This window comes from Athene noctua, chromosome 23 (genome assembly GCF_965140245.1).
Source record: "Athene noctua chromosome 23, bAthNoc1.hap1.1, whole genome shotgun sequence".
Classification (NCBI taxonomy): Eukaryota; Metazoa; Chordata; class Aves; order Strigiformes; family Strigidae; genus Athene; species Athene noctua.
In genome coordinates, this window is record NC_134059.1 from 2608734 (window position 1) to 2632796 (window position 24063).

Here is a 24063-nt window from a genome sequence, read left to right on the forward strand (position 1 = left end):
CCCAATTACCACTAAGTAAGGGCAAAGATGATGAAAACAGTGCCTATATGTAGAAACACTTCAACATGACTGTAAATGAAAAGAAAGAGAAAATTCCTTTAGCAGATTCATAGACGGTTTATTCAGAACCAGAGTATCAGGCCCTTGTTTTTTGTGCACATCACTGTCTTGCAATCACATCAGGTTTTGTTGCGTGATCTGAATCTCACATTTGCGGCCATAAAAGAAGTTGGTTTATAAACACTCAATAATTCTACTTATTCTCATTGCTAACCCTGCAGTACCTGGGAAAATTTAAATTTTCTTCTTTACACTTACACATTCAGGTGGCTAAATGTCACCTGCTCCCAGGGGCTCAGCAAAAATCATTACTTGACAGACATGTAGCAGCTCGCTCAGTCATTTTTCCAGTCTTGTGCAACTCAGAGCCTTCACATTCAAATGAGGAAGTGTTTTTTTCTGAGTTTTGCTGTTCTTTTTGCCTGCTACCTGAACAAGAGACTGGTATCCACCATGGCTCAGCTACCATGAAGTGTCGTCATTCCCAGCAGAAAAAGGCTCCATGTCCATCACAAGGCACAGAATTTTCTTTGAAGTTTGGAGTAGCCAAAGAAGGTGCTGGATAAAGAAATCTTTCTAAAAAGAAAGTGATTCCACATTTCTTCCTGACAGGACCATAGCTAAGACTTTGCAAGTATTTCTGTTTCCAGTGCAATCACTTGGATTTGCATCACATCAAACAGGAAATGGTTTTTTTTTAAATGCTAGTGAAACCTTGATATAATTTGCTATTACAGCAGAAGTTAAGCTATACGTTTTCTTAAAACATAACAAGAACCCCCTCTCTAAACACAGCAATTGAAGGTCTGGACTATGACTGGCATTTTTAGAGTGGTAGATGAAGTAGAACATAGGAGTCCACAGACCTGTGACAGAATCTGCACATCTCTTCAGTAACAAACTTTTCAAGAACTCCTAATACTGGAAAAAGATGTGTGCCCAATATATGTCTGAGAATCTGATCCATGTGACTTTTCAAATGTCAATTACATTTTCAGGCTGAATTCATTTGAACTTTCCTTTAGTCAGTGGAAAAAAAAGCAGAAAAAAAGAAAAAATAACCAACACTATTAAGGCTGCTCAACCTACAGGAAAGTGTCTTTGCTGTTTTGTTTGTTGTTTTGTTGGGGTTTTTTAATCCTATGGGAAGCAAACTAAAGCAACCTTAGCAAGGCCACAGTAACATCACTCCCTGATGGCTTCCGAGCGTATCACCCTCATGCTGCCATCAGCAGTCCAGAGGTCACGGCCTCTGTTCTGGTGATGTCCATGGAAAAAGAGAGGTGTCGCAAATACGGTGCTGAGAACAAGTGATCTGTTAAAGAAAATGACCTGTAGAATATGGTCACTGAAGAGCAACAAGTGCTGTTTGAACAACAGTTCTTTGCTAGAGCCTTGCACAGACGCTTTCATAGAGTAACTGAGGGTGCTGCCACGCACTGAACGACCGTCAGCATGACACCAGACACCTGCTAGTTTGAAAGATGGACACAACTTAAGGTATCAGCTTTCTCCAGTGACATTAATGATGTTTTGAGTCTAATCAAGAACTGTGGTCTCTGTGATCAAAGAAATACAGACCTGATACAAACTTACATGTTTTCATGGGAGTAATGTACACCCAGTTACTTGCTCTGACACCACGCACATGCCCTGCATGGTTTAGATACCGGCAGCCCAGCGTGAACTCCCGACTGAGTGCTCTGTCAGGACTTTTAAAGTGTCACACAGCCCTGGCTAGCAGATGCCGAAAAAAGGACGCAGCCAGAAATGGGCAGAGCAATGAACATATACCTCAAAGGGAGGAGTGATGGGGGAGAGTAAGCTCTCCACCTCCGTAACTACCATTTACAGAAGCAGCAGCCAGGCAGACTGACTAGGCTTACAGGTGAAACTACAGCAATTACTCATCCTTACAGTAAAACAAACCCCAGTGGAAGACCAGTTAAACATGGAAATCACCATGCTCTATTGCACTGTGCCCCCGGGGCATTAGTGTGCCTCGCAGGTGGGTGGCACAGGCAATTCTCAGAAACAAAGTACCACAGCCTGGATGGCGAACAGGAGCAACGTAGGAAAGGACAAGGCCTGTTGACAAAGCCCAGCTGTCAGAGCCATGAAACAGCCTCACTTCTGAACAGATCAATCCACTTCTGCTTAAGAGGGAAGAGACGCAAAGAACATGACCCAGGAGAACTTTCAGAGGTATCACAATGCAGCCCCATCTCCGTGCCAGCTGTATAGGGAAAGGAAGAGCTCACAGGAGGAAGCAGTGAGCTGATGGTTGGGAGAACAATCCTGCAGGTGGATCTGTCTGGCTGGGAACACGACTGCATGTCCCCAAGACCACAGGTATACCCCTGGCTGTGGGCTGCGTTCCCAGCTTGAAGGAAGAGCTAGGCCATGAGCAAGTGATTTCATGATCAGGCATCCAGACAGATGGGTGGCGATAACCATGGACTGTGTGGTGACTTGACTGCTGGGGGCACAGAGAGACAGACAGGAGAGGCTCTAGAAGCAAAATGGCTTGTGTTAGAAAATAGGACAGTAGTACTTCTTGGGTATCACTCTTGGAAATCACATCACGGCTACGTGTAGCACCAGACAAATGGACAAGCTTCAAGTGTCCCAATGTATGGCTGAGAAGATGGAAAGGAGGAGCCACTGGGAAGTGAGGAAACTCCTGGAACAGAGAAAGGGAGAGATCAAATCCAAAAAGAACCAAGCTGCTGGTGCTTACACTAGCGGATGGTATAATACACAATAGCGGATGCATGGGAAATTGTGATATTTTGGAAGAGACCAACCAAGGCTTTTACAGATGGAAGTCATACAGCAGAGAGCTATTAGAGTCCTTTGAAGGATAAATAAGCACAAAGGCAAGGGAGTTCCAGGTGATACAATCCACAGAGACTTCCTAAAGGCCCCTCCAGGCCTCTCACCAAGGCTCCTAAAGACACTGAATTACACAGATAAGAAGTAAGATCCTTGCAAAATTAAACATATTTTCATGATGGGGAGACAAGAACATGTGATAGATTTTCTTCCTGGAGATCTCTGCAGAAACCTTTCCTGACGTCTGTGTCACCAAATGTATTAAATAAACAATCTAGAAAAGGAAGTGATTAGTGAGGTGATAAAGACTGCTGATGAAACTATTCAAGAGGGCAAAGAAAAGGACAAACCTGAAGAAGAATCTTATAATACTGAGCAACTGGTGATAAAATGGCAGGTGAAATTCAATGCAGATAACTGTAGAGTGAATCACAGGCAAAAGATACACCTAATGTCATACAACGAAATGAAAGGCTCTGAGCTTATTACTGCCATTCAGGAAAAAGCTCTTAGGATTATAGCAAATAGCTGTCAGAAAATACCAGCTCCAAGCTCAGAAATCAAAGCAAATTCTAAAAATTATTTGAAATGCAACAAAACAAAACAGAAAATATCATTAGGTTCCTATGAAATGGTGCACTAGATTTTCAGTATGGTAAGAATTTCTAGTCTCCACAACTAAAAAAAGATGCGGTAGACGTGAATTAGAAAAGTTTAATTTTAAAAAATGGAGGAAAAAAAACCCAACAACAAACGTCCCTATTTTACAAAGGCATTTCTTATGGATTTCTGTGGAATCACAAACACAGTTTATACTATTTGTAGGGCACCACAGAAACAAACAATGCTTTGGGGAAAAAAAAAAAAACAACAAACCCAAAACCACAACAACAAACCTGGCTAAAGAAGAATTCAGAAAGATAAGAAGAGAACAAGTTGTAAAAGGTTTGGGGAAAACAGGATACTCTCTCTCCACTGGCTCCATGCTCTGCTGTAACCTCGTCCCACTGCAGCTGTACCAGCAGGGACTCGGGCTGTAGAAAAGCACAGGATTCAGCACAGACTGCAAAACCTTGAGCCTGTGTAAACACTCGTCTGAAAGTCTCATCAGCACAGACTAACAAGGCCCAGCTCTGTTCCTCCCATTACACAAAAACGTAGAAACAGAGATCACGTTTTACCGGTGTGAGATGAAACCAAAGTGGAGAAGGTAGAGGGCTCCAGGGACCAGAACCCAAACGCAGCATTCCTGACAAATGTCCTTACAACGAAAGCAAAGTGGGAAAAGTCCTACACTTAGTTGGGAGGCATCTAAAAGCAAAACAAGGACAAAAAGGACACAGCATCAGAGCAGATCACTCACTAGATACCTTCTCGGGACACCACTGCCACAGGCCTCATCCATGTGAGGACAACTCCGCTCCCGCCAGGTCTCAGTCTCTACAGTCACCACACCATGCTGGCTCCGACAGCTCCCCCGCTGCAGGGAGCGTGCTGCTTGCTTAGGGTCTTAACCTTTCAAAGCAACATTTACTAAATATATTGTTATGGCATTAATGATTTATACCATTACTTCTAATTTTGCTTTACCATCCCCTCATCTCCATCCCTACTTGGGTAATTGGCTGAATGGGGTGGGGTGCTGCTGAAGGAGAAAGCAAATCTCATTCTGGAATATATTACAGACAACTTTTGAAGAAAATTATTCCTGGGCTGGAGAGATCTCCACTTAAGTATCACATTCAAATTGAAAGCAACATACTCCTAAGAAGCCCAGAGGAGAACAACAAGGCTCACTGCAAGTTTAGAAGACATCAACTAGTTGGAAATGTTAAGTAAAAACAGCTTTACTGTATTTAAGTAAAAGAAAAAAAAGTTTGAGGAGAACAGAGTCTTCCAGTAGTAGGAAGGCTGTTATGAAAGGGAAAGCAACCAGGGGAAAACAAATTCAGTTTCATTTAGAAGAACGGCATCGGGTCAAACACTGAGAATGCTTCTTAACTGCTCAGCCTGCCAGGAGCTGGCGCAAGCTTCCAGGGGAGGTGCAGACAAGCTCCTTGTGAAGATGTTTAGGCATGAATTAGTTAACTGTCTTTTGGAAAAAGCTCTGATACACCTTAGTGCAGAGGACTGGTCCATGACCTCTTTGAGCCGCACATCCGTAACTACAACTGCAGCAGACTGCCCTCCCCACTGAGACAGCACAGAGTGGCCCTTCTCAGACAGGTCTGAGAAAGAGCAAGTGACAAAAAAACAAACAAATGGTAGAGGAAGAGATGCAGCTTTCAGCATCATACAACACTTCGAAGGAGAACTATCAAAGCACTGCTCAAAGAAGCCAAAGGATCAGGAAAGCAGCTTAGGCTGGAGAATGGGTGAGTGGTTAGAGTAACTGAGACCAGGCCATAGCAACAAATAAACTTAAAAAAAAAAAAAGAGAAAAAGCTGGTAGCTTTGGGAAAAACGGTGTCCCTGAATCTCCAAGATTCTGAGGTTTTCATCACCACAACACTGTATTTTAGAAGATAACCCTGGAACCAGAGCACATTAAAATGTCTTATTTTCCCCTAATGCAGCAGTTCTTGTTTTGGACAGGGCTTGAATTTTTAAGTCACTAGCACAATTTGCAGGAAGCTGGGCATAATGTCAGCACATGGATTCCCTCCCAATGACTACAATCAATTCTTTGTTCCTTGTCCACTTTCTGCAACGTTGAACAATTTTCTTAAAGATTAACAGTACCTAAACTAAATGGAAAAGAATGGATTTTGTGGACCAGCTGAGCTGTAGACTGAAAACAAGCCAGTACTTGAAATAGCTATAAGACAATATTTGGCCATAAGCACAGGGTTCCTTCTATAGCAGCTATTAATAAGGGATCAAAAATAACTCACGCAATATGCTCTGAAGTTTAAACCTTGGCTCTGCGGGCATACAGGTTGGCATGGTCCTGAAGTCTCTCATCAGGAGACGGACAAATTTACCACTTATCTTTTTCAGCGTGAGGGAATGCTTGTTCAGAATAACTCAAGTGATATCAATTTAAAAGACAAACCATTTAGGGCTGCAAAGGTCAAAATCTGCTTGTCAGTCACCCAAGAAAGAAAATAAAAGCTACTGCAAACCATGAAGTAAAGATGACATCCATCCTTTGCAAGAATAGCTAGATACTGTGTTCAGTCAGATATATTAATTCAGGCTACTACAAGCCAGGAGTAGAAAAAAGTTCAAAAACTTGTGGATTAGCAATGTGATATCCCATATATATACATATTCTTTCTTCCACTTTAGAGGACACTATGAAATATAATCTTCATGTCACTGCAGCAATTCAATAAAATTGCCTTATTAAATATAAAGCATAATTTCCCACCATTTATGCAATCCAGTACTACTTAGCCTTCTAAAAATTGCTGGATTTTAATTTTAAAACTATTGCTTTAGCATTTGAGAAGGTATTTGGCCTTATTAATTCTTTCCTGTCTTATTTTCTCTTTTTGACTCCAATCTGTAATAAATAATGCCTTAATTATTCTTTATATTATAGAAAGAATTTCCCTGCCACACCATCCTAGAGCCTGACAATCTGTAGCTTAATTTACAGAGTTAGAATTCATACCTATCAAGCAGTTTCTGAACATATATAAGCTTTTAGCATGAACTATATCCTAAAGCAATTAGTTCCACAGCTGAATTTTACACCGGATGAAAAAATATTTGTTTTAAAATTCTGATGTCCTTTAATTCTTGTGGGAAAAAGTAAACGTTCTTAATCCCATCTAACATTAATTTTGGATACCTCTACCATATCTGTGCTTGTGGCTTTCCACCAGTCAGAAAAATATGGACAGTTTTGATCTTTCCTTGTGTAGAAACCACTCCATGACATTGGTCACCTTGCTGATATTTCCTGTATCTTTCTACTGACTACAGGTTTTTTTTGAGATGGCAGAAAGAGGACCGCACATACTAATCTACAGATGGGCACAACATGAATTTATGTTGGCTTTATGACTTCTACTCTATTTATTCCTTTCTTAATAGTTCCTAATGTTTGATGTTCTTTTTTACCCACTGCAGTACTTCCATGCTATCACATTAAATCCCCAGAAAACCTTTTCCAGCCTGTAACAGCTGGACTGGAATCCAGTGTTTCCCTATAAACATTACTTCCCGTTTAGTGACCAAATTTTGCCAGCCATTTTATCAACAAATCAGCCAGTACTGTGAAACTCTTCACTGCCAACTTTCATTTTATTATCCTGAATATGCAGCACATCCACAAACTGTTACCTCACTCTTTATTCCCATTTCCATTTCACATTAAGGGCATGCAGAGCAGCACAGACTCTGGGAGAGATGCACAGGATAGTTCCCCTTCCTCCTGTAAACTAATTTTTTATTCCTAGCCTTTGTTTTCTCTCTTTCAGACAGTAATTAATCTATGATAAGATCTCTCCCTACTTCACAACAGCTTTGTTTCTTAAGGCTTCCACAGAGAGACCTTGTCAAAAGCGTTTTGGAAATCCAAACACACCACCTCAACCAGATTTCTACCCTCCATATGCTTGTTGACTCTTTTGGGGTTATCATTTCCTAGGATCTTCTTGGAGCCCTTTTTTGCAAACTTGCATCACATGGAGAATTGTCACTTCCCTGGACAAGGACATGGTCCTGCTGCAGGGATAGTCCTCTAGTCGTTGGTTTGGTTTAAGTGATATGTTATACACAACAGACAATAGCCTAGTGACTTCATATGCCAGTTCCTCCTGAACAAATACCAACCGATGCTGAGCACCTCTGGAACCTCTTTTGTCAATATTGCAGTTTGGTAAAGCTCAGAAAGCTGAATTTTTATTTTTAGAGATCTTTGTACAGGAAGGACTGAAGGCATGCAGACACAGCATTGCTGAGAAGCAATACAAAACTGTTCAGCCCACAATGGCAAAACTGGGACAGATTTGTCATCTGAAACTATTCAGTTGAGTTGTATCCAAGACTCAGAGTCTCCCAATACTCCCCAGAAAAAAAAACATGGTACTGTGTGCTCCCTGAATACAGCATATATCTATTACAGTGATTTATGATTGAGAGGAGAAAGCACACAGGCCACCCCATAAAAAAAGATATGTCACAATGAACAATGTATCTTTCTTTCAATTTTGAAATAATTAGGATTTAAATTCCACTAAATCATCACTTTTCAATTTTCTTTATTAAAAGTCCCCCTGTTCCATAGATACAATATGCAGAAGTTTTCCCAAGTTCTATTTGTCCGCAGCAAATACACTCACGCTTATGCACCCAACTCTCCAAATATATTCCACTTTCCAGTTCCAAGTATACAAGGAAAGACTGTGGAAGATGTATGTGAACAGGGAAGGGATGCAAACTCCAGGAGGAGAGGTGCAGATAATCCCACCTGGAAGTTGGAAGGCTCATGGCCTGAGCCTTTGCACAGCTGGCTAACACACCCAGTATCTGAGGTGCAGCTCACCTCACACTGAGGATGGTACCTGGATCAAAAGCACAGACTCTGAGGAGCCGCAGGGGGCTCACTGCCTTTCAGCTTCCCCCCAAAATTAATTAGACTGAAACTAAGTGACAGAAGGTCTGGGAAGCAAATGGCAGTGGGTTGGTGACACGTGAACTGGAGACAAGCTCAATAGCTCCGGGGCAATCCAAACCCCTGGAGTGGGTTTGGTCCAGCATCTGGGCCACCCCGGCATGGCACACACACCTAGGGGATACAGGAGCAGCCAACACGGTGGAACTGCCCAGGAACAGCAACCAAACAGCAGTCAGATCCCACCGAGGGCTATCAAAAGGAATACAGAGTAAGAAGCCGTTGAACAGTGTTATTTGCCTCACCAGTTCCTTCTCCTTCCAGCCAGAGGCTACTCAGCTTAGTCCAAGAGAGGGACTTAAGCGGTCAAAACTTGCTCTGCCCTCACTGCCCTGCTTGCAGAAAGGCTGGTCTACAAATCTCGGGAGCTGCTTAGTCCTACCTACCAGACAGGTTCCCTCACCTGCTGGCAGGAGCAGTTGCTTTGCCTGCACAAAGGTTTGACACTCAAAGCTGCTTCTTAAACCCAGCTCCCCAGGATAGCATCCTTTTGCCAGGCACAGGCTGATCATACAGGGCCCCAAAGCCCTGTCTGACTTGTCACAAGTCTGTATGGGTGCTAAGGTTAAGCAGAGCTGGACCCCAAGACATGCTTTTTGCAAGGACACAAGCTAAGCCCTGCTGATTTATAGCTGCTCATTCTTGCAGTCGATCCACAGAAACCACGCAGCCATCACTCACCAGCTGCCTACAACAGCTACAGCTACTCACCCCCCTCCAGAGCCCAATCCATACCCTAGCGCCTCCTGCACCCCTTTCCATGCTCAGATGGCACTGAGCAACGGTTATTATAATATCTGAAGCGCAGCAGCGATTAAACCAGTAGCTGGACTGAAAGTGAAGAGGGCTCCACTAAAGTGAACTCAAGCCAAAAATGAGGGTTCAGCTTGTTTGACAGCATTTCCTACAGTGTCAGCCATTCTGTACACGGGAGCAGCAAGAAGCGTTCTTCAGCAACTGGAAGACAATTACTACGTCCATTCATAAAATTAAGGCAGCCAAGAAAGATAAGAGAATACTCTTAGCCTTAAGAGCCACCGATGTCTGTACCGCAAGATGGTTAAGAAACATTTACCAAAGTGGTAGCAAGAAACAGAAATCCCCAGTTATCATCTCCCTTGGGAGATATACCTGGCAGTACTTCTTATTGCGTGACTACTCCTGAAGAAAAGAGGTCATGACATGCCTTAAAACTGAACTGGTGCTGACAGATAAGCCGTTTTGAATCATTGGTTAAGTCATCGTGCAAGTTTGCACCAAAAAGTAGGGAAGGCATCACAGGTATGAGACAACAGCAATTGCTCACTAGCTATGTTCCTGCAAGACTGAACTCTGAAGGAGTTAAGAGACAAGTCAACTAGAAAGAACCCCTCCTATTTCCCTCCCGGCAGGAACCTCACCTTAAAACTTAAATTTTTTAGAAGAAAAAAAAAAAAACAAACCAAAAAACAAACCACCAGAAAAACAGGGAAATAAGGAAATCAGGAAAACACCGAGGAAAGCCCCCTAGAAATGTTTAGTTTGCTGTACACAGGACTGTCTGACAGTCACTGAAAAGAGCTACAGGCAAGTGAGACTGGAGTTTCACGCAGGCCCACAACTACAGAAGCGCTGCAGCTGAGGAGGCTGGTATGACAAGACGGGCACACATGCGAGAACGAACGGACTAAGGACAGTTCCCAGGAAAAGCAGACTGGTCCTGTTAGCTCCACTGCACAGCACCAGAGTCCCAACCCAGGAATAAAGAGGAAGGAATGTCCATGGATGACTTTAGGGGCCAGGCAGGATGCAGACTCGGCTGAGGACAAAACTGGCTGATGTCACTGCAAAGTCACTGCCATCTTTCAAAGGTCATGGTGACAAAGGGAGGATCCTGATGATATGCAAACACCACCCATCATGTAAGAAGGATCCAGGGAACTACAGGCCTGTCAGTCCCAACTTAGTCCTAGTAAATCTTCCCAATAGCTGTTTCCAGCCACGTGCAGGAGGTGGTGGTGACTGGGAACAGCCAGCATGGATTTACCACTGGCAAATCCTGCCTAACTTGATTGCCCTCCACAATGAGAAGCAGGCTGGGTGGATGATGGGAGGGTGAGCGTGGTACACCTTTGACACCATCTCTGACAGTATTTCTTAACAGGCAGATTGGTGAGAGCTGGACTACAGAAGCAGACAATAAGGTGATGGAAAACTGTCTAGAATGTCAGGCTCAAAAGGTGATCAGCTGTACAAAGTCCAGCTGGCAGCTGATTACCAGTGCCATCCCTCAGGGTTAATACTGGGGCCAATATAATTCAATGTCTTTGTTAACAAACCTGATTGACACCAGTTACGGGACAGAGAGCACTCTCAATAAGTTTGCAGATGGTATCAAACTGGTTGGTGTGGCTGGGACAGGAGATCCTTCTTAGAGGGACCTACAGTCTGGAGAAGTGGCCTGACAGGGAGCTTGTGAAGGTCAACCAAGGCAAAAGGAAGGCCCTGGCCCTAGGACTGAATAACTCCTTGCAACAACATGGACTGAGGCAACTGGCTGTAAAGCAACACTGCAGAAAAAGACCTACCAGGTTCTCGGGGACACAGAGCAGGTGAGAGGCAGTCAAGATAACTACTTTTATGGACTATCAGTGTAACAGTCTGGAAAAGACTGACATACAACATTGACTTTCTGCTTCTCAAAAGTCTTTGAAACAGTAATTTTGAACACAATTCCTACCTTTTAAAGCTTGTCCATGGTAGACGGATTCTCCTAAAAGCTAATAAGACTGAAGGGAATACCAGCACACAGTAAATTGAGCTGGCTGGAACCTGGCATGATTCAGTCAGCTTCCTAAGAACCTAGTGAAGCAGCATGAAGCAAGACAAGAATTGAAAGCCAACACCAAGTGATGAAACCAGCTTTGAAGGTTTAACCTATATGCTACCTACTTCAGAAGTAAGTCAGCAGCACTTTCTAGCCTTCTCTAGAGAGCGCTATTTCAGCTCAGTATTCATAATTCTGCTTGAAATACTTGCCGCAGATTGCTTAAAAACCACCTCTTTCTTGTATGAATAAAGGAAGACGTTGTGGTAATAGCCTAGGACATGGCATTTTGCATGTACATTTTGCTTTGAAAGCATCTTTACCAGTGCAATAATTTTTGGTAACTGAAAGGGTTATATTAATGCAACATGTAGATGATACCAACAGTATGAACATCACTTGTGATGTTGATTAAAAGACTCAAGCAAGGGCACGTGGCTTGCTAGCACAGGAACTTCTGCTGGCATGATCACATCACTTCAAAAAAATTAAATCAGACACTTGGCAAGTTTGTAGTGTTTGTATGACTGTCGCAGGTGCAGTTGAAGTCCTACCCAGGCTCAGGATAGGCAGCTCTTCCTGGACAGGTGTAGGCTGTGCTAATGCAACCAGTTAGCTCAGATGTGGTTGTTATCCACAGAAACACCAAACTTGTCTGCACTGGAGAGCGTGTCATCTCGCTTACAGAGACCAGAGAGCAAATGCGGTAGAAAAACGGCTTGTTAGATAAAAATTTAAAACATTTCACTCTCCAAAACCACAACAGTGTTTAAGGTAAATATTCTGATGATTGCTGTTGGCAGAGGCAGGGTCTCTGTTGATGATGTAACTCAGAGCAGTGTCCTGGCTATACCAAAACAATTAAAGCAAGCCCCATTACTCACAGCCTGCTGGGTCAGAGTTCACCTGCCCCAGCAATCTTCCGAAGGAGAAATCCCTATTAACATGTCTCTCACGAAGTATCAAGTTGTCACTCAAGACCAATCCATAATTAGTAATTGGTTTGGGTAAGGCTGGCTTTTCATATGAATTAAAGTCCTGGAACAGGAAGAGAAACCCTGCTTCATACTTTAACTTCAGGACAAACCCACTGCAGCAGTACTCCAGGATGCATCAATTCAAGCACAAAACCCAGTATGGTTCATTTGGTGCAGTTCCGTGTGCGGGCCCTACCAGCTTCAAGCTGGTGTACATCCGTTTGGGTTAGGGTATTATATTTACAGGTCCAAACTAAACAGACATAAGCCAGGTTAGGCCAGCAGAGCCCACACACAAAGTTTCATCAGTTCACTAAACCATTATTAGAGTCACCTCTTGCTAAACCAGCAGTTGCATTTAGACAAGACCTACTACTACAAGTTGTAGGTATCACATGATTTCAGATGTAAAAAAGCATAAAGCTTTGTAACAAAGCCACATTAAGTGTCTAAGACGGTGAGGAATGACAAATTATAAATAGGAGGTGGCTTCAGACAGATTCCAGAAATGGATGGTGAGCAATCACTGTGGCAAATCAATGCTCCGGCTCAGAGTATCAGAGAGGGGCCAGGTTTAGTTTTACCCTGAAAAGGCAGTGACACATAAAAGGCTAATGGCAGGTGGTCATTCTGCATTCTGTACATTTCACGAAGATTTATGAGCAAGGCTGAATGCTGGAAAAGCAACGCTGAAAGCGCTTGCGTCCCTCCGCAAGGTCAGCTTATTGTATTATGGAAACATTACTAGTGAGACTTAGAAGTTAAGACTCTCCTATTTATTTTTTTTTTCAGCTACAGGAAACAAGCTACTAAGAAAAAAACAGCATTAAAAAAATTCACATAATTTACTCTTAAAGAGTGGATTTTCAGTTATTTTCAGATGAACAAAGACTATATTTAAGCTGAGCGCTTAAAGCTGGAAGGAGACTGATCTTTCGAAAATTTAACATGAAAATATTTAACAAGAGTGCACACAGATTGATTTTCTAAAATACTAGTCATTTGTAAGTACGGTACATTGTAATTATTACGAATGAATGCTGTCATGAGAAACTGTGTAGGCGTCTGAATCAAGAATTTTGATGTTCATGATTGTCACCAGCTTGATGAGAAAAAAGGAGGCTTGACTCTCAGGATTCAGCTGTCAGCAGTGCAGGATATCATTCCCACTAGGCTGGGAATCTAGAAAAGCAAATTTCCACTGGAAAACTTATTTTAAGAATTAAGTATTTAAGAACGGTCCTGTTCCACCCCAGTAAGAGATGCATCTCTGGAGTGAAGGAACTAAAATTTGGCACCTATAAAGCTGTGCAGGTTGGAGCTCCACCACACAGTCATGCTTTGAAAAGTTCCACCAGAGCAGGCAGATCACATCACCCTCCATTTTCAGGTTGACAGCAGCTTGAAATGTTTCTCTGCACAGGCCTGTATGGATTACACTCAACACAAAGTTGTTCTTAAATCCCTTCCTGCTGAAGTGAGCCCCATAAAAATAAGCACCTAAATCCCCCCCCAAAGTGTTCCCTCAAAATTCTTATAAACTGAAATTTTCCTGCTAAGGTATACTGAACACCTCCTCCTGTGAGCTGCACCTTTCATGCCCATGCAGATCAGTTTGCTGCAGCCCAATAAAGGAGATTGCAGGGACAGCTGTTGCACTTCCCTTCAGAAGGACAGCTGAAAATAAACTGCAGACTCAGATCCCAGGATTTATACTGGGCACCTTCACCACACTGGGGCCATACCATTATCACTAGGTCAAACAGTTCACTCATTTAGAGAGCTTGCAACTGGAAGGTGGGGGCTGCTATTCCCCTGACAGGGTCAGGGGTTTTCATTCATTTTTTTATCTGAGCCCTGTGCACAAATACCATTTTTTAAAAAGCAGAGCAGACATTTCAGAGTACTTAATGTTCCCTCTGTCCTCATTTGTATTCAAAAGGTAGAAATAAAAAAAAAAAATCTCCATTTATACAACCACTTACATAATACTCCCCTCTCCAAACCTTCTTAAAAAGACTGTTCTAATATGCACAGTGTGACAGGCCTTTTTGACTTATGGTATATAATAATCCTCAATTGAGACCTAGCATACCAACTCAAAAGTCTTATATTTTAGTATTAGTCAGTTATTATCTCAGTATATTACAACACACAGCACTTAAGATGTCTCACAAGCCCCATAGTACCTAATCTGAATTCTAAGTCTCTAAACCTGTCTGTAATAGAAACAGCTCCCAGCCCCTACCACACACAGTTAAAATAAGCAAGAGGCATTATAAATTGCAAAAATAATACCAGGATGATGGTAGTTTCATCTAGGTTACAGCTGAGAGTTGTGCTCACAAACGTTGCCTTTAATGCTTCAGCAGGTTGCAGCCATGCCAACAGGAGCTGCAAGACACCGCTCCGGAAGAGCGACCGTTCCAGGCACTGCATTCATTGCTCACTCCTGCATTTTTTGCTGAGCTGGCTTTCAATCTTATCAAACAATGTTGATTCAGACAAGTATGCAGCATGAAAGACTTGTCTCCATCTCTAATGCAGGCCTGAGAATTTTATTTGCAAAGGTCAGAGAGCTTTCAGCATATATTAAGTGCAACAAGGTTTTCCTAAAACACCTTCGCTCCCCAAAGGATGTTTCCAGGTGGGGCCAGAGCTCTGGACTGCACAGCAGCACTGCTGCAGAGATGAGAACTTTTCCACAGACAGCACTAAGGACCAGGGTCATCACTTTTGGCTGCTGCCATACAGAAAGCTGTAGCTGAAAATCCCATCAGTTCACTTGCTTGTTTATGGGGAGCAACAGAGCTCGACTCATCTAATCACTAGATAAACAGAGGCTGAGGAAGGAAACGATGAAGATGCACATTTCCAATCACAAATATCCATCTACTTACTAAAACAGAGTAGGTTTCCTTCCAGCATCCAGTAGCTGAGGGAATGCTGTGGTTGGCTTCAGTTTCCAGAGGCCAAACTAACCAGTGGAGAAACTGCCCCTCACCAGAACAAATGAAGACTTCCTCCAACTGCTGCAAGGATCAGCACTTCTCCAAGGCTCTAACTCATTCCAGTTCAAGGTTAGTTTGTTTAGTCTAGAGTTAATTCTGCCCACTTAGGAGACTGTTTTGTAATAGAGATGCAAGGGACAGACAATTGAACTAACCCACAGGGACAAAACATCAAGCCAAAAAAGGGACCAAGTAAGACAAAAGCAAGAAAATAAAAGCATTAGGTTGGCAAAACCGCACTTCAGATTTTAACTAGCTTTGTCCAATAAATTCCTAGTGTATTGTAGGTAGTTTCCATGCTTTCTCACCTTATTGAGTATATACTATTTTATTTCCATTTATAAGTGAAACACAAAAAAATATTTCACTTACCCTAGTGATAAACCCTATTTTTAACAGTGTCATATTTCAGTTTGATGAGCAGCGTTAAATACAGTGCAAACATCTTGCTACTTCTATTTTCATTGGCAGAAGCATACCTTTGGAAAGAAACTTCGCAGAGTGCGGTGGAAAAGGTATATGACTCTCCCTAGATAACCTTCTCTTCCTAGGATTAATGTATTTTTAGACAATGCAGCCACCCAGTCTTAAAAAAATGCAGCCTGATGTATGACACTATCATCACCCATTAAAAGGTCAGATGCTAAACTACCTTAAAGTACAGCTGTGATGTCCCAAACATATGTGCATGTCGTACCTGCATACTTCATTCAAGATATTTCATGTTACTGTACACTGTGTTGGATACTCACATATCAAGACACAAACTAGCTTTTACCTTTTGGTGATTAAGAAACTTCTCCTAGTAGCTGATGCCATATGAGAGCACTCTGTGTGGGTAACGACTGTTGGACCTATCTCAGTTATCCTGTAAAACAAACTCGGGCTGCTTCAGCCACTACTGCAGTTCCAACCCTTTGCTCCGTGCTCTCTAGGAGTCATGTCCTAGCTAGAAAAAAACATCAATTCACATTGGATCCCTCTCTTTCCTCCCCTCAGTCTCCTAGATTTTGTTCTGGTGTTAGCACCTTGATGGTTCTTCCAACAGTCTCCAGACTGCTGCGGTTAGGGAGGGTGGTTTGTAATGTGTTAATCCTGGCTTTGGTTTTTGGACTGTCCAAAAATTCTGCTGCCTTCTGCTTTGCTATGACTGCACACAACATTTGGAAGCGAGTAAAGGGCCAAATTTGCTGAGCAGCAACCAAAAACTGACCAGCCTTAGTTTGACATGGATGCTGCTTTATAAAGCTCTGAAGAGCAATTACAGCATGTCCGCAGTTTTACTGCTCAGAAGCAGGAATAACTTAAACTGGGACTGCCAAAGAGGTCACAGCTTCCACTGTGCAAAGTACCTGACTCCTCATGAAGCAGCTTCTGAATCACCACAGGTGCCCAGCACCTGAAAATAAGCCAAAAGCAAGTGCCAAGCTACTTTAAGAGTAATGTAAATGACAAACTCCGGAGTTATTTCATGAGCAACTCACTTCTCCATAGAACAGGAAGAGAAACGGCAGGTAAATCAAAGGGCAGACGAGGGATAATCAATGTTTTCTGTTGTCGTTGTTCGTGAACCAGTCCGTTATTAAAGACAAACAAGCATTGCCTATTACATTTGGAAATGCCTTCCCAACTAGAAGCATCAGAATTTTTTTCCCTTAAGACTCAATTTTCATAAAAGTTCACTCTTTGGTTCCATCTGTCGCTCAGGAGGAAGAGAGAGCATTTCATGCCCACTTCTCACCATCTGCAAACACAGAAGTTCAGCTGCGACCGATAGTTTGGTTCACCTACTAGTGGCCATTTTCTTGATGATTTCTAAATGTTCACTCACATTGAGCTAGTATCTCCCTTTCCATTCTGCATTAGACACAAGGCCATTGCCAAAAATATACTATATTCAATTAATTTAGTTAATCACTGAAAATATGGGGTTGATGTTCATCCAGAAGCAATTTGCAGGCATTGAGGTAAAGATATGTGTAGAAGTGAAGCCACGATACAGATGACAGACCCTAGCCTGTGGTGTAGCTTTATGCTGCACCTGATCCCTCCAAAGAGGAGGACGACACAAGCTGGAGGCTCAGAAACACCACTTGTCTTTTAGAAGGTTACTTTCAAAATACAGATTCATAGATATAAATAGCAAAGACAGCTTCTCACCCAGCAAGTACACAATGGCTCTTAGTCATAGTGGCCCAGATACTAAAGAAAGTGTAACTTTACCTTTGTTGAATGCCATGCAACATTTGGGGCCACTTCAAACAAACTAACCAAATTTGTAAGATGGGTCTTAGATTTTGTTGAAGCAGATGTCTACTCTGATAAACTAAGTCAACTGACTTTGTTAAACTTTCCATTACCTAAAAAGACATTTGCTTGGACAGAGCGAATCTAGATTAGTATTATTTAGCCAAAGAAAAAAATTTTACCCAATCTTTCCTTCAGCAAAGCAAACTCTTTTCAAGGTGTAGGATTTCCTACCTCACTGCATGGCTGTTTGGTTTTACAAGTATTAAACAAGAGCAGACAGTCACTACCATCTGCCCTACACTCACAATGTTATGTGGCTAATACTAAGAGAAGTTATTTAAAAACCCCTCACATGTACTACCTTCATTTCATTTGTCAACCAGCACTTGACACTCAACCTAACTCGGCCTCACCTAACACTTCATCACAGACAGTCCCATTTCCCAAGTAATATGAAAACAAACATATTTTGGGCATGATGTTCATCAGAACAACCTCTTCAACCACGATAATAAACACTTTCACCTGATACAGATTTACAGATTCAAGACGTACAATGAAACTCTGACAAATCAGTATTTGTTCCATTTGGGTGTGCAAGAACATATCAGCACTCAGCACTCTTCGGTGTTGTCCGAGATATGCAGATGAGAAAATGCTAATACATCAGCAGGATATTGGAACAAAGCTTTTATTAAATTCAAAGTAAGGTCAGCCTCCCTTCCTGTAAAGTTTCTGAGGAAACATTTCATGTAAGAGACTTGCTTGTACAGCTAGCATCTGCTTGACTACTCATCTAAAAGCTCTTCCAAGTAACAAGCCCTAGGTGTTACTGCTCAATGTTACCCAACACTTAGCTCCTAAGACACAATTCTTTACATATACAGAATTATATCTGCACCCTGCTTGTCAATATATGGCCTGTCATATATTCAAGAAGTTTGACCTTGCAGAAATAACCACCCATTGTCTGATGAGGGTAATGCATTTCCCGTTATGCTTTTGGCCAAGCATCACATTACGTACATCAGCAAGATACCCGGATACTTCTGAAGAGATCATAATCAATCCTGGGTGGAAAGCCCTCAGGAAGTCATCCCAACTCTACCATACTTCACTCCACCTTAGGTTCAGCCTTCTTGCTTGTCAAAATGCTTTCAATAACCACTTTTTCAGTAACTGGCTCTTACTAGTGTCCATGCAATTATTTATCAGATAAGAAATGTATGCATGTTCTATTGGAGATTACTTCAGCAGTGTAACTTATTTGCTATTAAAAAAAAAAAGCTGAGTTATTACAAAGTTCACTGCTTTGCCAGCTGAAGTCTTAATTCAACCTGATGGTCCGTAAGCGCCTGTGCTCTTTGCTTCATAACTTATTTTTGGAACTCCAGAACAAAATGAATAAGTATCACTGCCCGTTGTTCACTGACAGCCATGAGCAAGCGAGCCTGTGAACCGAGCTTTTAAATGTCCCAAATGCTTCAGTTCAATAATACCAGCCCAGCACAGACAAAAGCCTAATCAACTCAATTACTGTCCTGCTATTTGTGCTATTAAAGCATTATTCTTTACAAACACATTATTTCCAGATGTTATTCCTGGACTGTGCTTCTTTTCCCGGTCCCGTCGCTACACTACATGCTTAATCTACAAGATCTCGAGTTTAGAAAATTTTCTTCCTGAGGCTGGCCCAGATTCAAATCAGATTCATTTCACTGACCAGATGCAACAATCTGGGACGCTTTCACATGCCCTGCTAAATTCTCAATCAGTCTTAGATAGCAACAGGTTTCCCAGTATTAAAGGGTAGCAATTTCACATGCTCCCTTACATTCCTGTTCATTTACACAACGACAGCAAAAGCTACAGATGAAACACAGCACATGTTTCTAGACAGGCAAGGCTTTACCATGCTGAAGCTAACTTCTGCAATCACTTTTGGATGATCTTCAGTATATTTAGATGAATATTAATAGAATCTACGTTGCTTATCTGAGATGCAGGCACTCTGGTCTCTGCAAAGGCTGCCAAAGAGCAGTTTGGGGAGTTTCAAGGCAACTCCGATAGAACACAAACACAGAAGCTGACGAGACGCTTCTGACCTTGCAAAAACCAACCCCCCCTGGAAATTTTCGTAGAACTGCTGCTGCTTCAGCAGACCCCAAGCACAAAGTTTTCCAAAAACTAATAAATTGGCCACCTAGTCAGGCTCGAGGCTCTGCCAGCCCAACGCTTTATTTTGCTAATTAAGCTACTTAATATCCCTGTGAGAACTCGGTACATCAAGCTGCTCGACTGGAATATGCTACCACGCTCCCCTCCAAAGTAGGTCTCTGCTTCAGACGCACGCTAAATATGCAGGAGGAGGCTCAGATCAAAGCTTTCTGTCATCGCTTTGTTTATAAACATCCCACTGCTGGTGCCGCAGGTACCGCTCTGCCCTCCCCCTCCGCCAGCAGCAGGGGAAGCGTCTGAAATCCTCGTCCCCCCTCGCTCCGGGGCTGAGGAGGCGAGGGCAGAGCGAGCCCGTGTCCCCCCTCCCCCGGCTGCGGGAGCCTCTGTGGGGGCGCGGGGGAAGCCTCGCTCGGCGGCAGGCGAAGGGAAGGGACTGCCGGGCCGCCGCCCCCCCCCGCTCCGCCGCCGGGCCCAGCTCCCCGCCGCCCCGAGCCCGGGCTGCCGGTACCTGGTGCAGGGCTGTCAGCCCGTCCACGTTGGTGGTGTTGATGCGGGCGCCGCGGCCCAGGAGGCGCTTCACCTCCTCCGTGTCCCCGCTGGAGCAGGCGGCCAGGAAAACGGCGCCCTCCTCGAAGCGGACGCGGGACCCCCCGGCGCCGCGGTGCCGGCCCCGGCCGCCCCCCGCCGCCACCGGCTCCTGCTCCGTCAGGGAGCCCTTCCAGCGCCGCAGCTGCTCGGCCCGCCGCAGCCGCGCCGACTCGGCCCGCTTCCCGCCCAGGTGCTCCGGCTCCGACATCGCCGCCGCCGCACTGAGGCGCAGGGAGCGCGCCGCTGCCTCAGCCGGGAGCGGGGCGCAGCGCCCCCGCCGCCATCTTCGCTACGCCCCCGCCGCCGCCGCCGCGCCCGCGCCGCCCGCGCCCCGCGGCATCCCGGGACATGTAGTTCCCGCGGGCGGCGCCGCACCTGCCCCCGCGGGCGGACACGGCTCCCGGCGGCCCCCGCGGCGGCCGCACCTGGGCGCGACCCGGACTACAGCTCCCAGCGGCCCCCGCGCGCGGGCTGGCCCCGCCCCGCCGCCCGCCATGGCCGCGCCCTGCCCCGGAGCCCGCTCCCGCCCGGCCGTGCCCTGCCTGCCCGCCGCGGCGGCCCGGGGTCTGTGCTGACGGGGCGGCTGGGGAGAAGTGGATGAACCAGAAGAAATGGCTGGACCTGGGCCAACGCCGGCAGGTCCGGCTGCGCCTCCGGCCCGCGCCGCTGCCGGTGAGGCGGCCAGGAGGATGCTGAGCTTCCAAAGGGGCGCTTTCCCGTTTCCCCCGTAGTTAAACCCGGAGCCCGGCCGCCCCCAGGCGAAGGCGGGAGCTGCGAGCGAGGGGCAGCGGCCTGAGGGGACGCAGCCCCCCGCCCCGGGCTTGCGGCCGCCGGGCCCAGCGGGTCCCCGTCCTGCAGCCGCCCGCGTATGGAGGCGATGTGCGGGCCCGCAGGCTGCTCCCTCCCATCTCTGCCCGCTGTAGCCGGACCAAACGCGAACGTTTTCGGAGATTGTTTGGGTTGGCTTCGTTGCGCCTTCTCTGAGCCCCCTCTCGTGGCTGGAGCGTCCGGCTCAGCACCCTGCGGTGCCCGCCTGGCTCTGCTCTGTGAAGGGGCTGAGGATCCCTCGCTCTTGGAGGCAGCTGAGCCCGGTTTTCATCCTAAGTGGAGGGGCTGCCCGTCTTCTTCGGGTTATTTTGTCGTATCAAGCTGCCAGACAGAGGATTTCCTTCAAATTGTTCGTTAGAGGAATTGCAGAATGAGCACACCGCTAAATGATCAGTGGCAAATCCCCCAGACCAGATGGCATTTGCTCATTAGTCTGAACAAAAACCCAGCAGTTTTCAACAGAGTTCCAGGGAAAATCCCAGGAACTAGGGGTACAATGTATCTATCTGATATCCCCAGCATGCTAGTTATTAGGAACCACTAATGAACAGACTTAAGGGTCACATTAAGCACTATTAAATATTCATAGGACTGCAGATCATGGTTCATTAGCAGTCTAAAATCGCAAAACTGGAGTTAGGAGTTACTGTTATAGAAGAAGAGCAACAAGGAAAAGGGCTTGGCGTGAACCTCCTGGCAGCAGGGCAGTAAGGATGCGAGCTGTTGAGGTGGTTTTAAAAGCAACAGGAGAAATTAATGGCAGTAAATCAATCAAGAGTCATAAATACAAAGCTGCCGTCCTCGGCTGAGAAAGGCTGCGGGTTGCTGGAGGCTGGGATCCCTCAGCACACGCTCCTGGCGCCTGCAAGAGACGGGCTGCGCACTGGGTCATGCTCAGCGTGACCAGCTATCACCTTCCCATGCTTCATGGTGCATTCTTTCCAGTGGGATCGGTTATTCGTGATGACAAGCGTGCTGGATCCATGCTGCACCGGGCCTGGAGCTCCTTAACTTTGCATCTATTGCTTCAAGAATTTAATTACTTCTGGCTGCACGCCAGGCTAATGTGAGCCTTAGCTCTTGCACAGAGTGATGGGCACGGCCACGTTTGCGGGTTTGTGAGCGCCTTCCCTATCTGCCAGGTGATAACAGGGCTGGAGGCCATCCCATTTCCCCCTGCAGCTGACAAGACCACCCCACGCTTTGTGAAAACTTCTGGATTGAGGTTATCAACCATTTATGTTTTTAAAACATGCCTTTTATTTTCCTGACAGGAATTTTACCCAGGCATATTTGGAGAGTTTTCTACATTTGTCTAGGATTCCTGGACATCTGACTAAGCTTCTGGATGCCGAGAAGTCCTGCACAGCCAAATCTCATGAGAACTGGCTGTAAATCACACAAACAGTGATTCTCAAACTTCTGGGGTGCAGAGCTGCTTTGCACACCCACAGGTTTGCGTGTGTCCCCGGCCCGTGGGAACCCCTCTGCAGGCCGGTGGGTCAGTCTGGTGCCTTCCTGGAAACGTCGGCTGTCATGAGCTTTCTGCAAACAACCTTCACTCTGTAGCAATCGCAGCCAGAAGGATGGCAGCCCCGTTGCAGATCTGACTTCTCTTGATAACAGAATATATCCCCAGACAAAAAAAAAAAAAAAAAAAAAATGGCTAGGAGGCTGTTGTCTGTGACTACAAGCTTCTTGCCATCCTTCTGTAATCTCAGACACCTCTGCTTTCCTGTGTTTTATTCCTTCAAATTCAGTCCAGCTCTGGCCTTCCTTCTATCTCAGCAGTGTGTTTCTGAACAAAAATTTGTTATTCCAGGTCTCTTCCCAAAATGATCAACATGAGAACACATGGCTCAGCAATACATCTCCCAGTAAAAACCATGCCTGTGTGCTCCCAGCAGCTAATGTCTTTAAGTACCAGTTTCCTTCTTTTCAGTCTCTCTCTGAATTTTTTTTAACCACTCTATTACAAAGCTCTATTTGTAAAATGACATTACTTTCTGGAAGGGTCTAGCTTTGTTCTTCTTACCTCTGCCAGCAGCGTGTTTGTCTGAAGTTAAAAAAAAATGAAAACTCTTTCGTCCCTTTATGTTCACTGAAGAATAATTTTACACCACCAGGGGTGAGAGCTGTGGTAGATCCACGCAGGAATGGGACAGCCTGTGAACCCTGCTCTGAAGCTTTTGATGGCCCTGACATTATCCCATGAATACAACCGGGTTTGTTTCAAGCCCTTGACAGTATTTTTGATGCTTTGATTGGTTTTGGGCACTCCTTTTGGCCCCTCTGCTGCCAACCCAGGACACTGTTTCGCTTAACCCCTTGGTGTGACCATTCCCATGCGCCCACCCGTGTGGGACCCCTCGTGTGCAGATTACCCTGTGAGAAACTGAGCAGGTGCTTCAGTCTTTTTGGAAATAAAAACTGGAGCGGGTCAAACTCCCAGTTAGCCCACTGACCTGGCTCGGGAAGCTGGGAAACATGAGGAGCAGGGGGAGTCCCGCAGCCTTTCCCACTCCACGTCGCGCTGCCGGTGCAACACTAGATGGCGTGGGGACCCACGGCACCGCTCCGCCGCCGTCCCGGCCCCCGCAGCCGGGGCCCTAAACCGAAAACTTTTGCTCTCCTGCACCCCTGAGCCTGCCGGGTGCTGCTGGGGAGATGGGGAGGCTGCGGCAAGCGGAGGGGAATGGGCAGCCGAAGCCAGTCCTGTGGCGCACAGTCCGAGAGAGGCACAGCGGCCGGGTGGGGAAGACACTGGTGGGTGAGATGTGGCAAATTTTGGATCCTCAACATCCCCCAAAAGATTAGAGTGTCCCTCTGTCAGATGGCACAGCATCCCACCATCCGTGCCAGGGAGGGGACAGGCCTGGGCCGCGCTCACTCCCTGCGGATGGG

At 45.2% G+C, this 24063-nt stretch overlaps 1 protein-coding gene across 7 annotated transcripts in view; it reads right to left on the reverse strand.

The window, feature by feature from the left end:
* PPP1R12B (protein phosphatase 1 regulatory subunit 12B) overlaps window positions 1-20625 on the reverse strand; it is a 126805-nt gene extending 106180 nt beyond the window's left edge. For all 7 annotated transcript variants that reach the window (XM_074925755.1, XM_074925753.1, XM_074925758.1 and 4 more), the window contains exon 1: window positions 20252-20625. In XM_074925755.1, the coding sequence (XP_074781856.1) occupies window positions 20252-20539 (288 nt within the window). In that variant the 5' untranslated portion in view covers window positions 20540-20625. The remainder of the gene's footprint in view (window positions 1-20251) is intronic.
* Between the last annotated feature and the right edge of the window lie 3438 nt (window positions 20626-24063).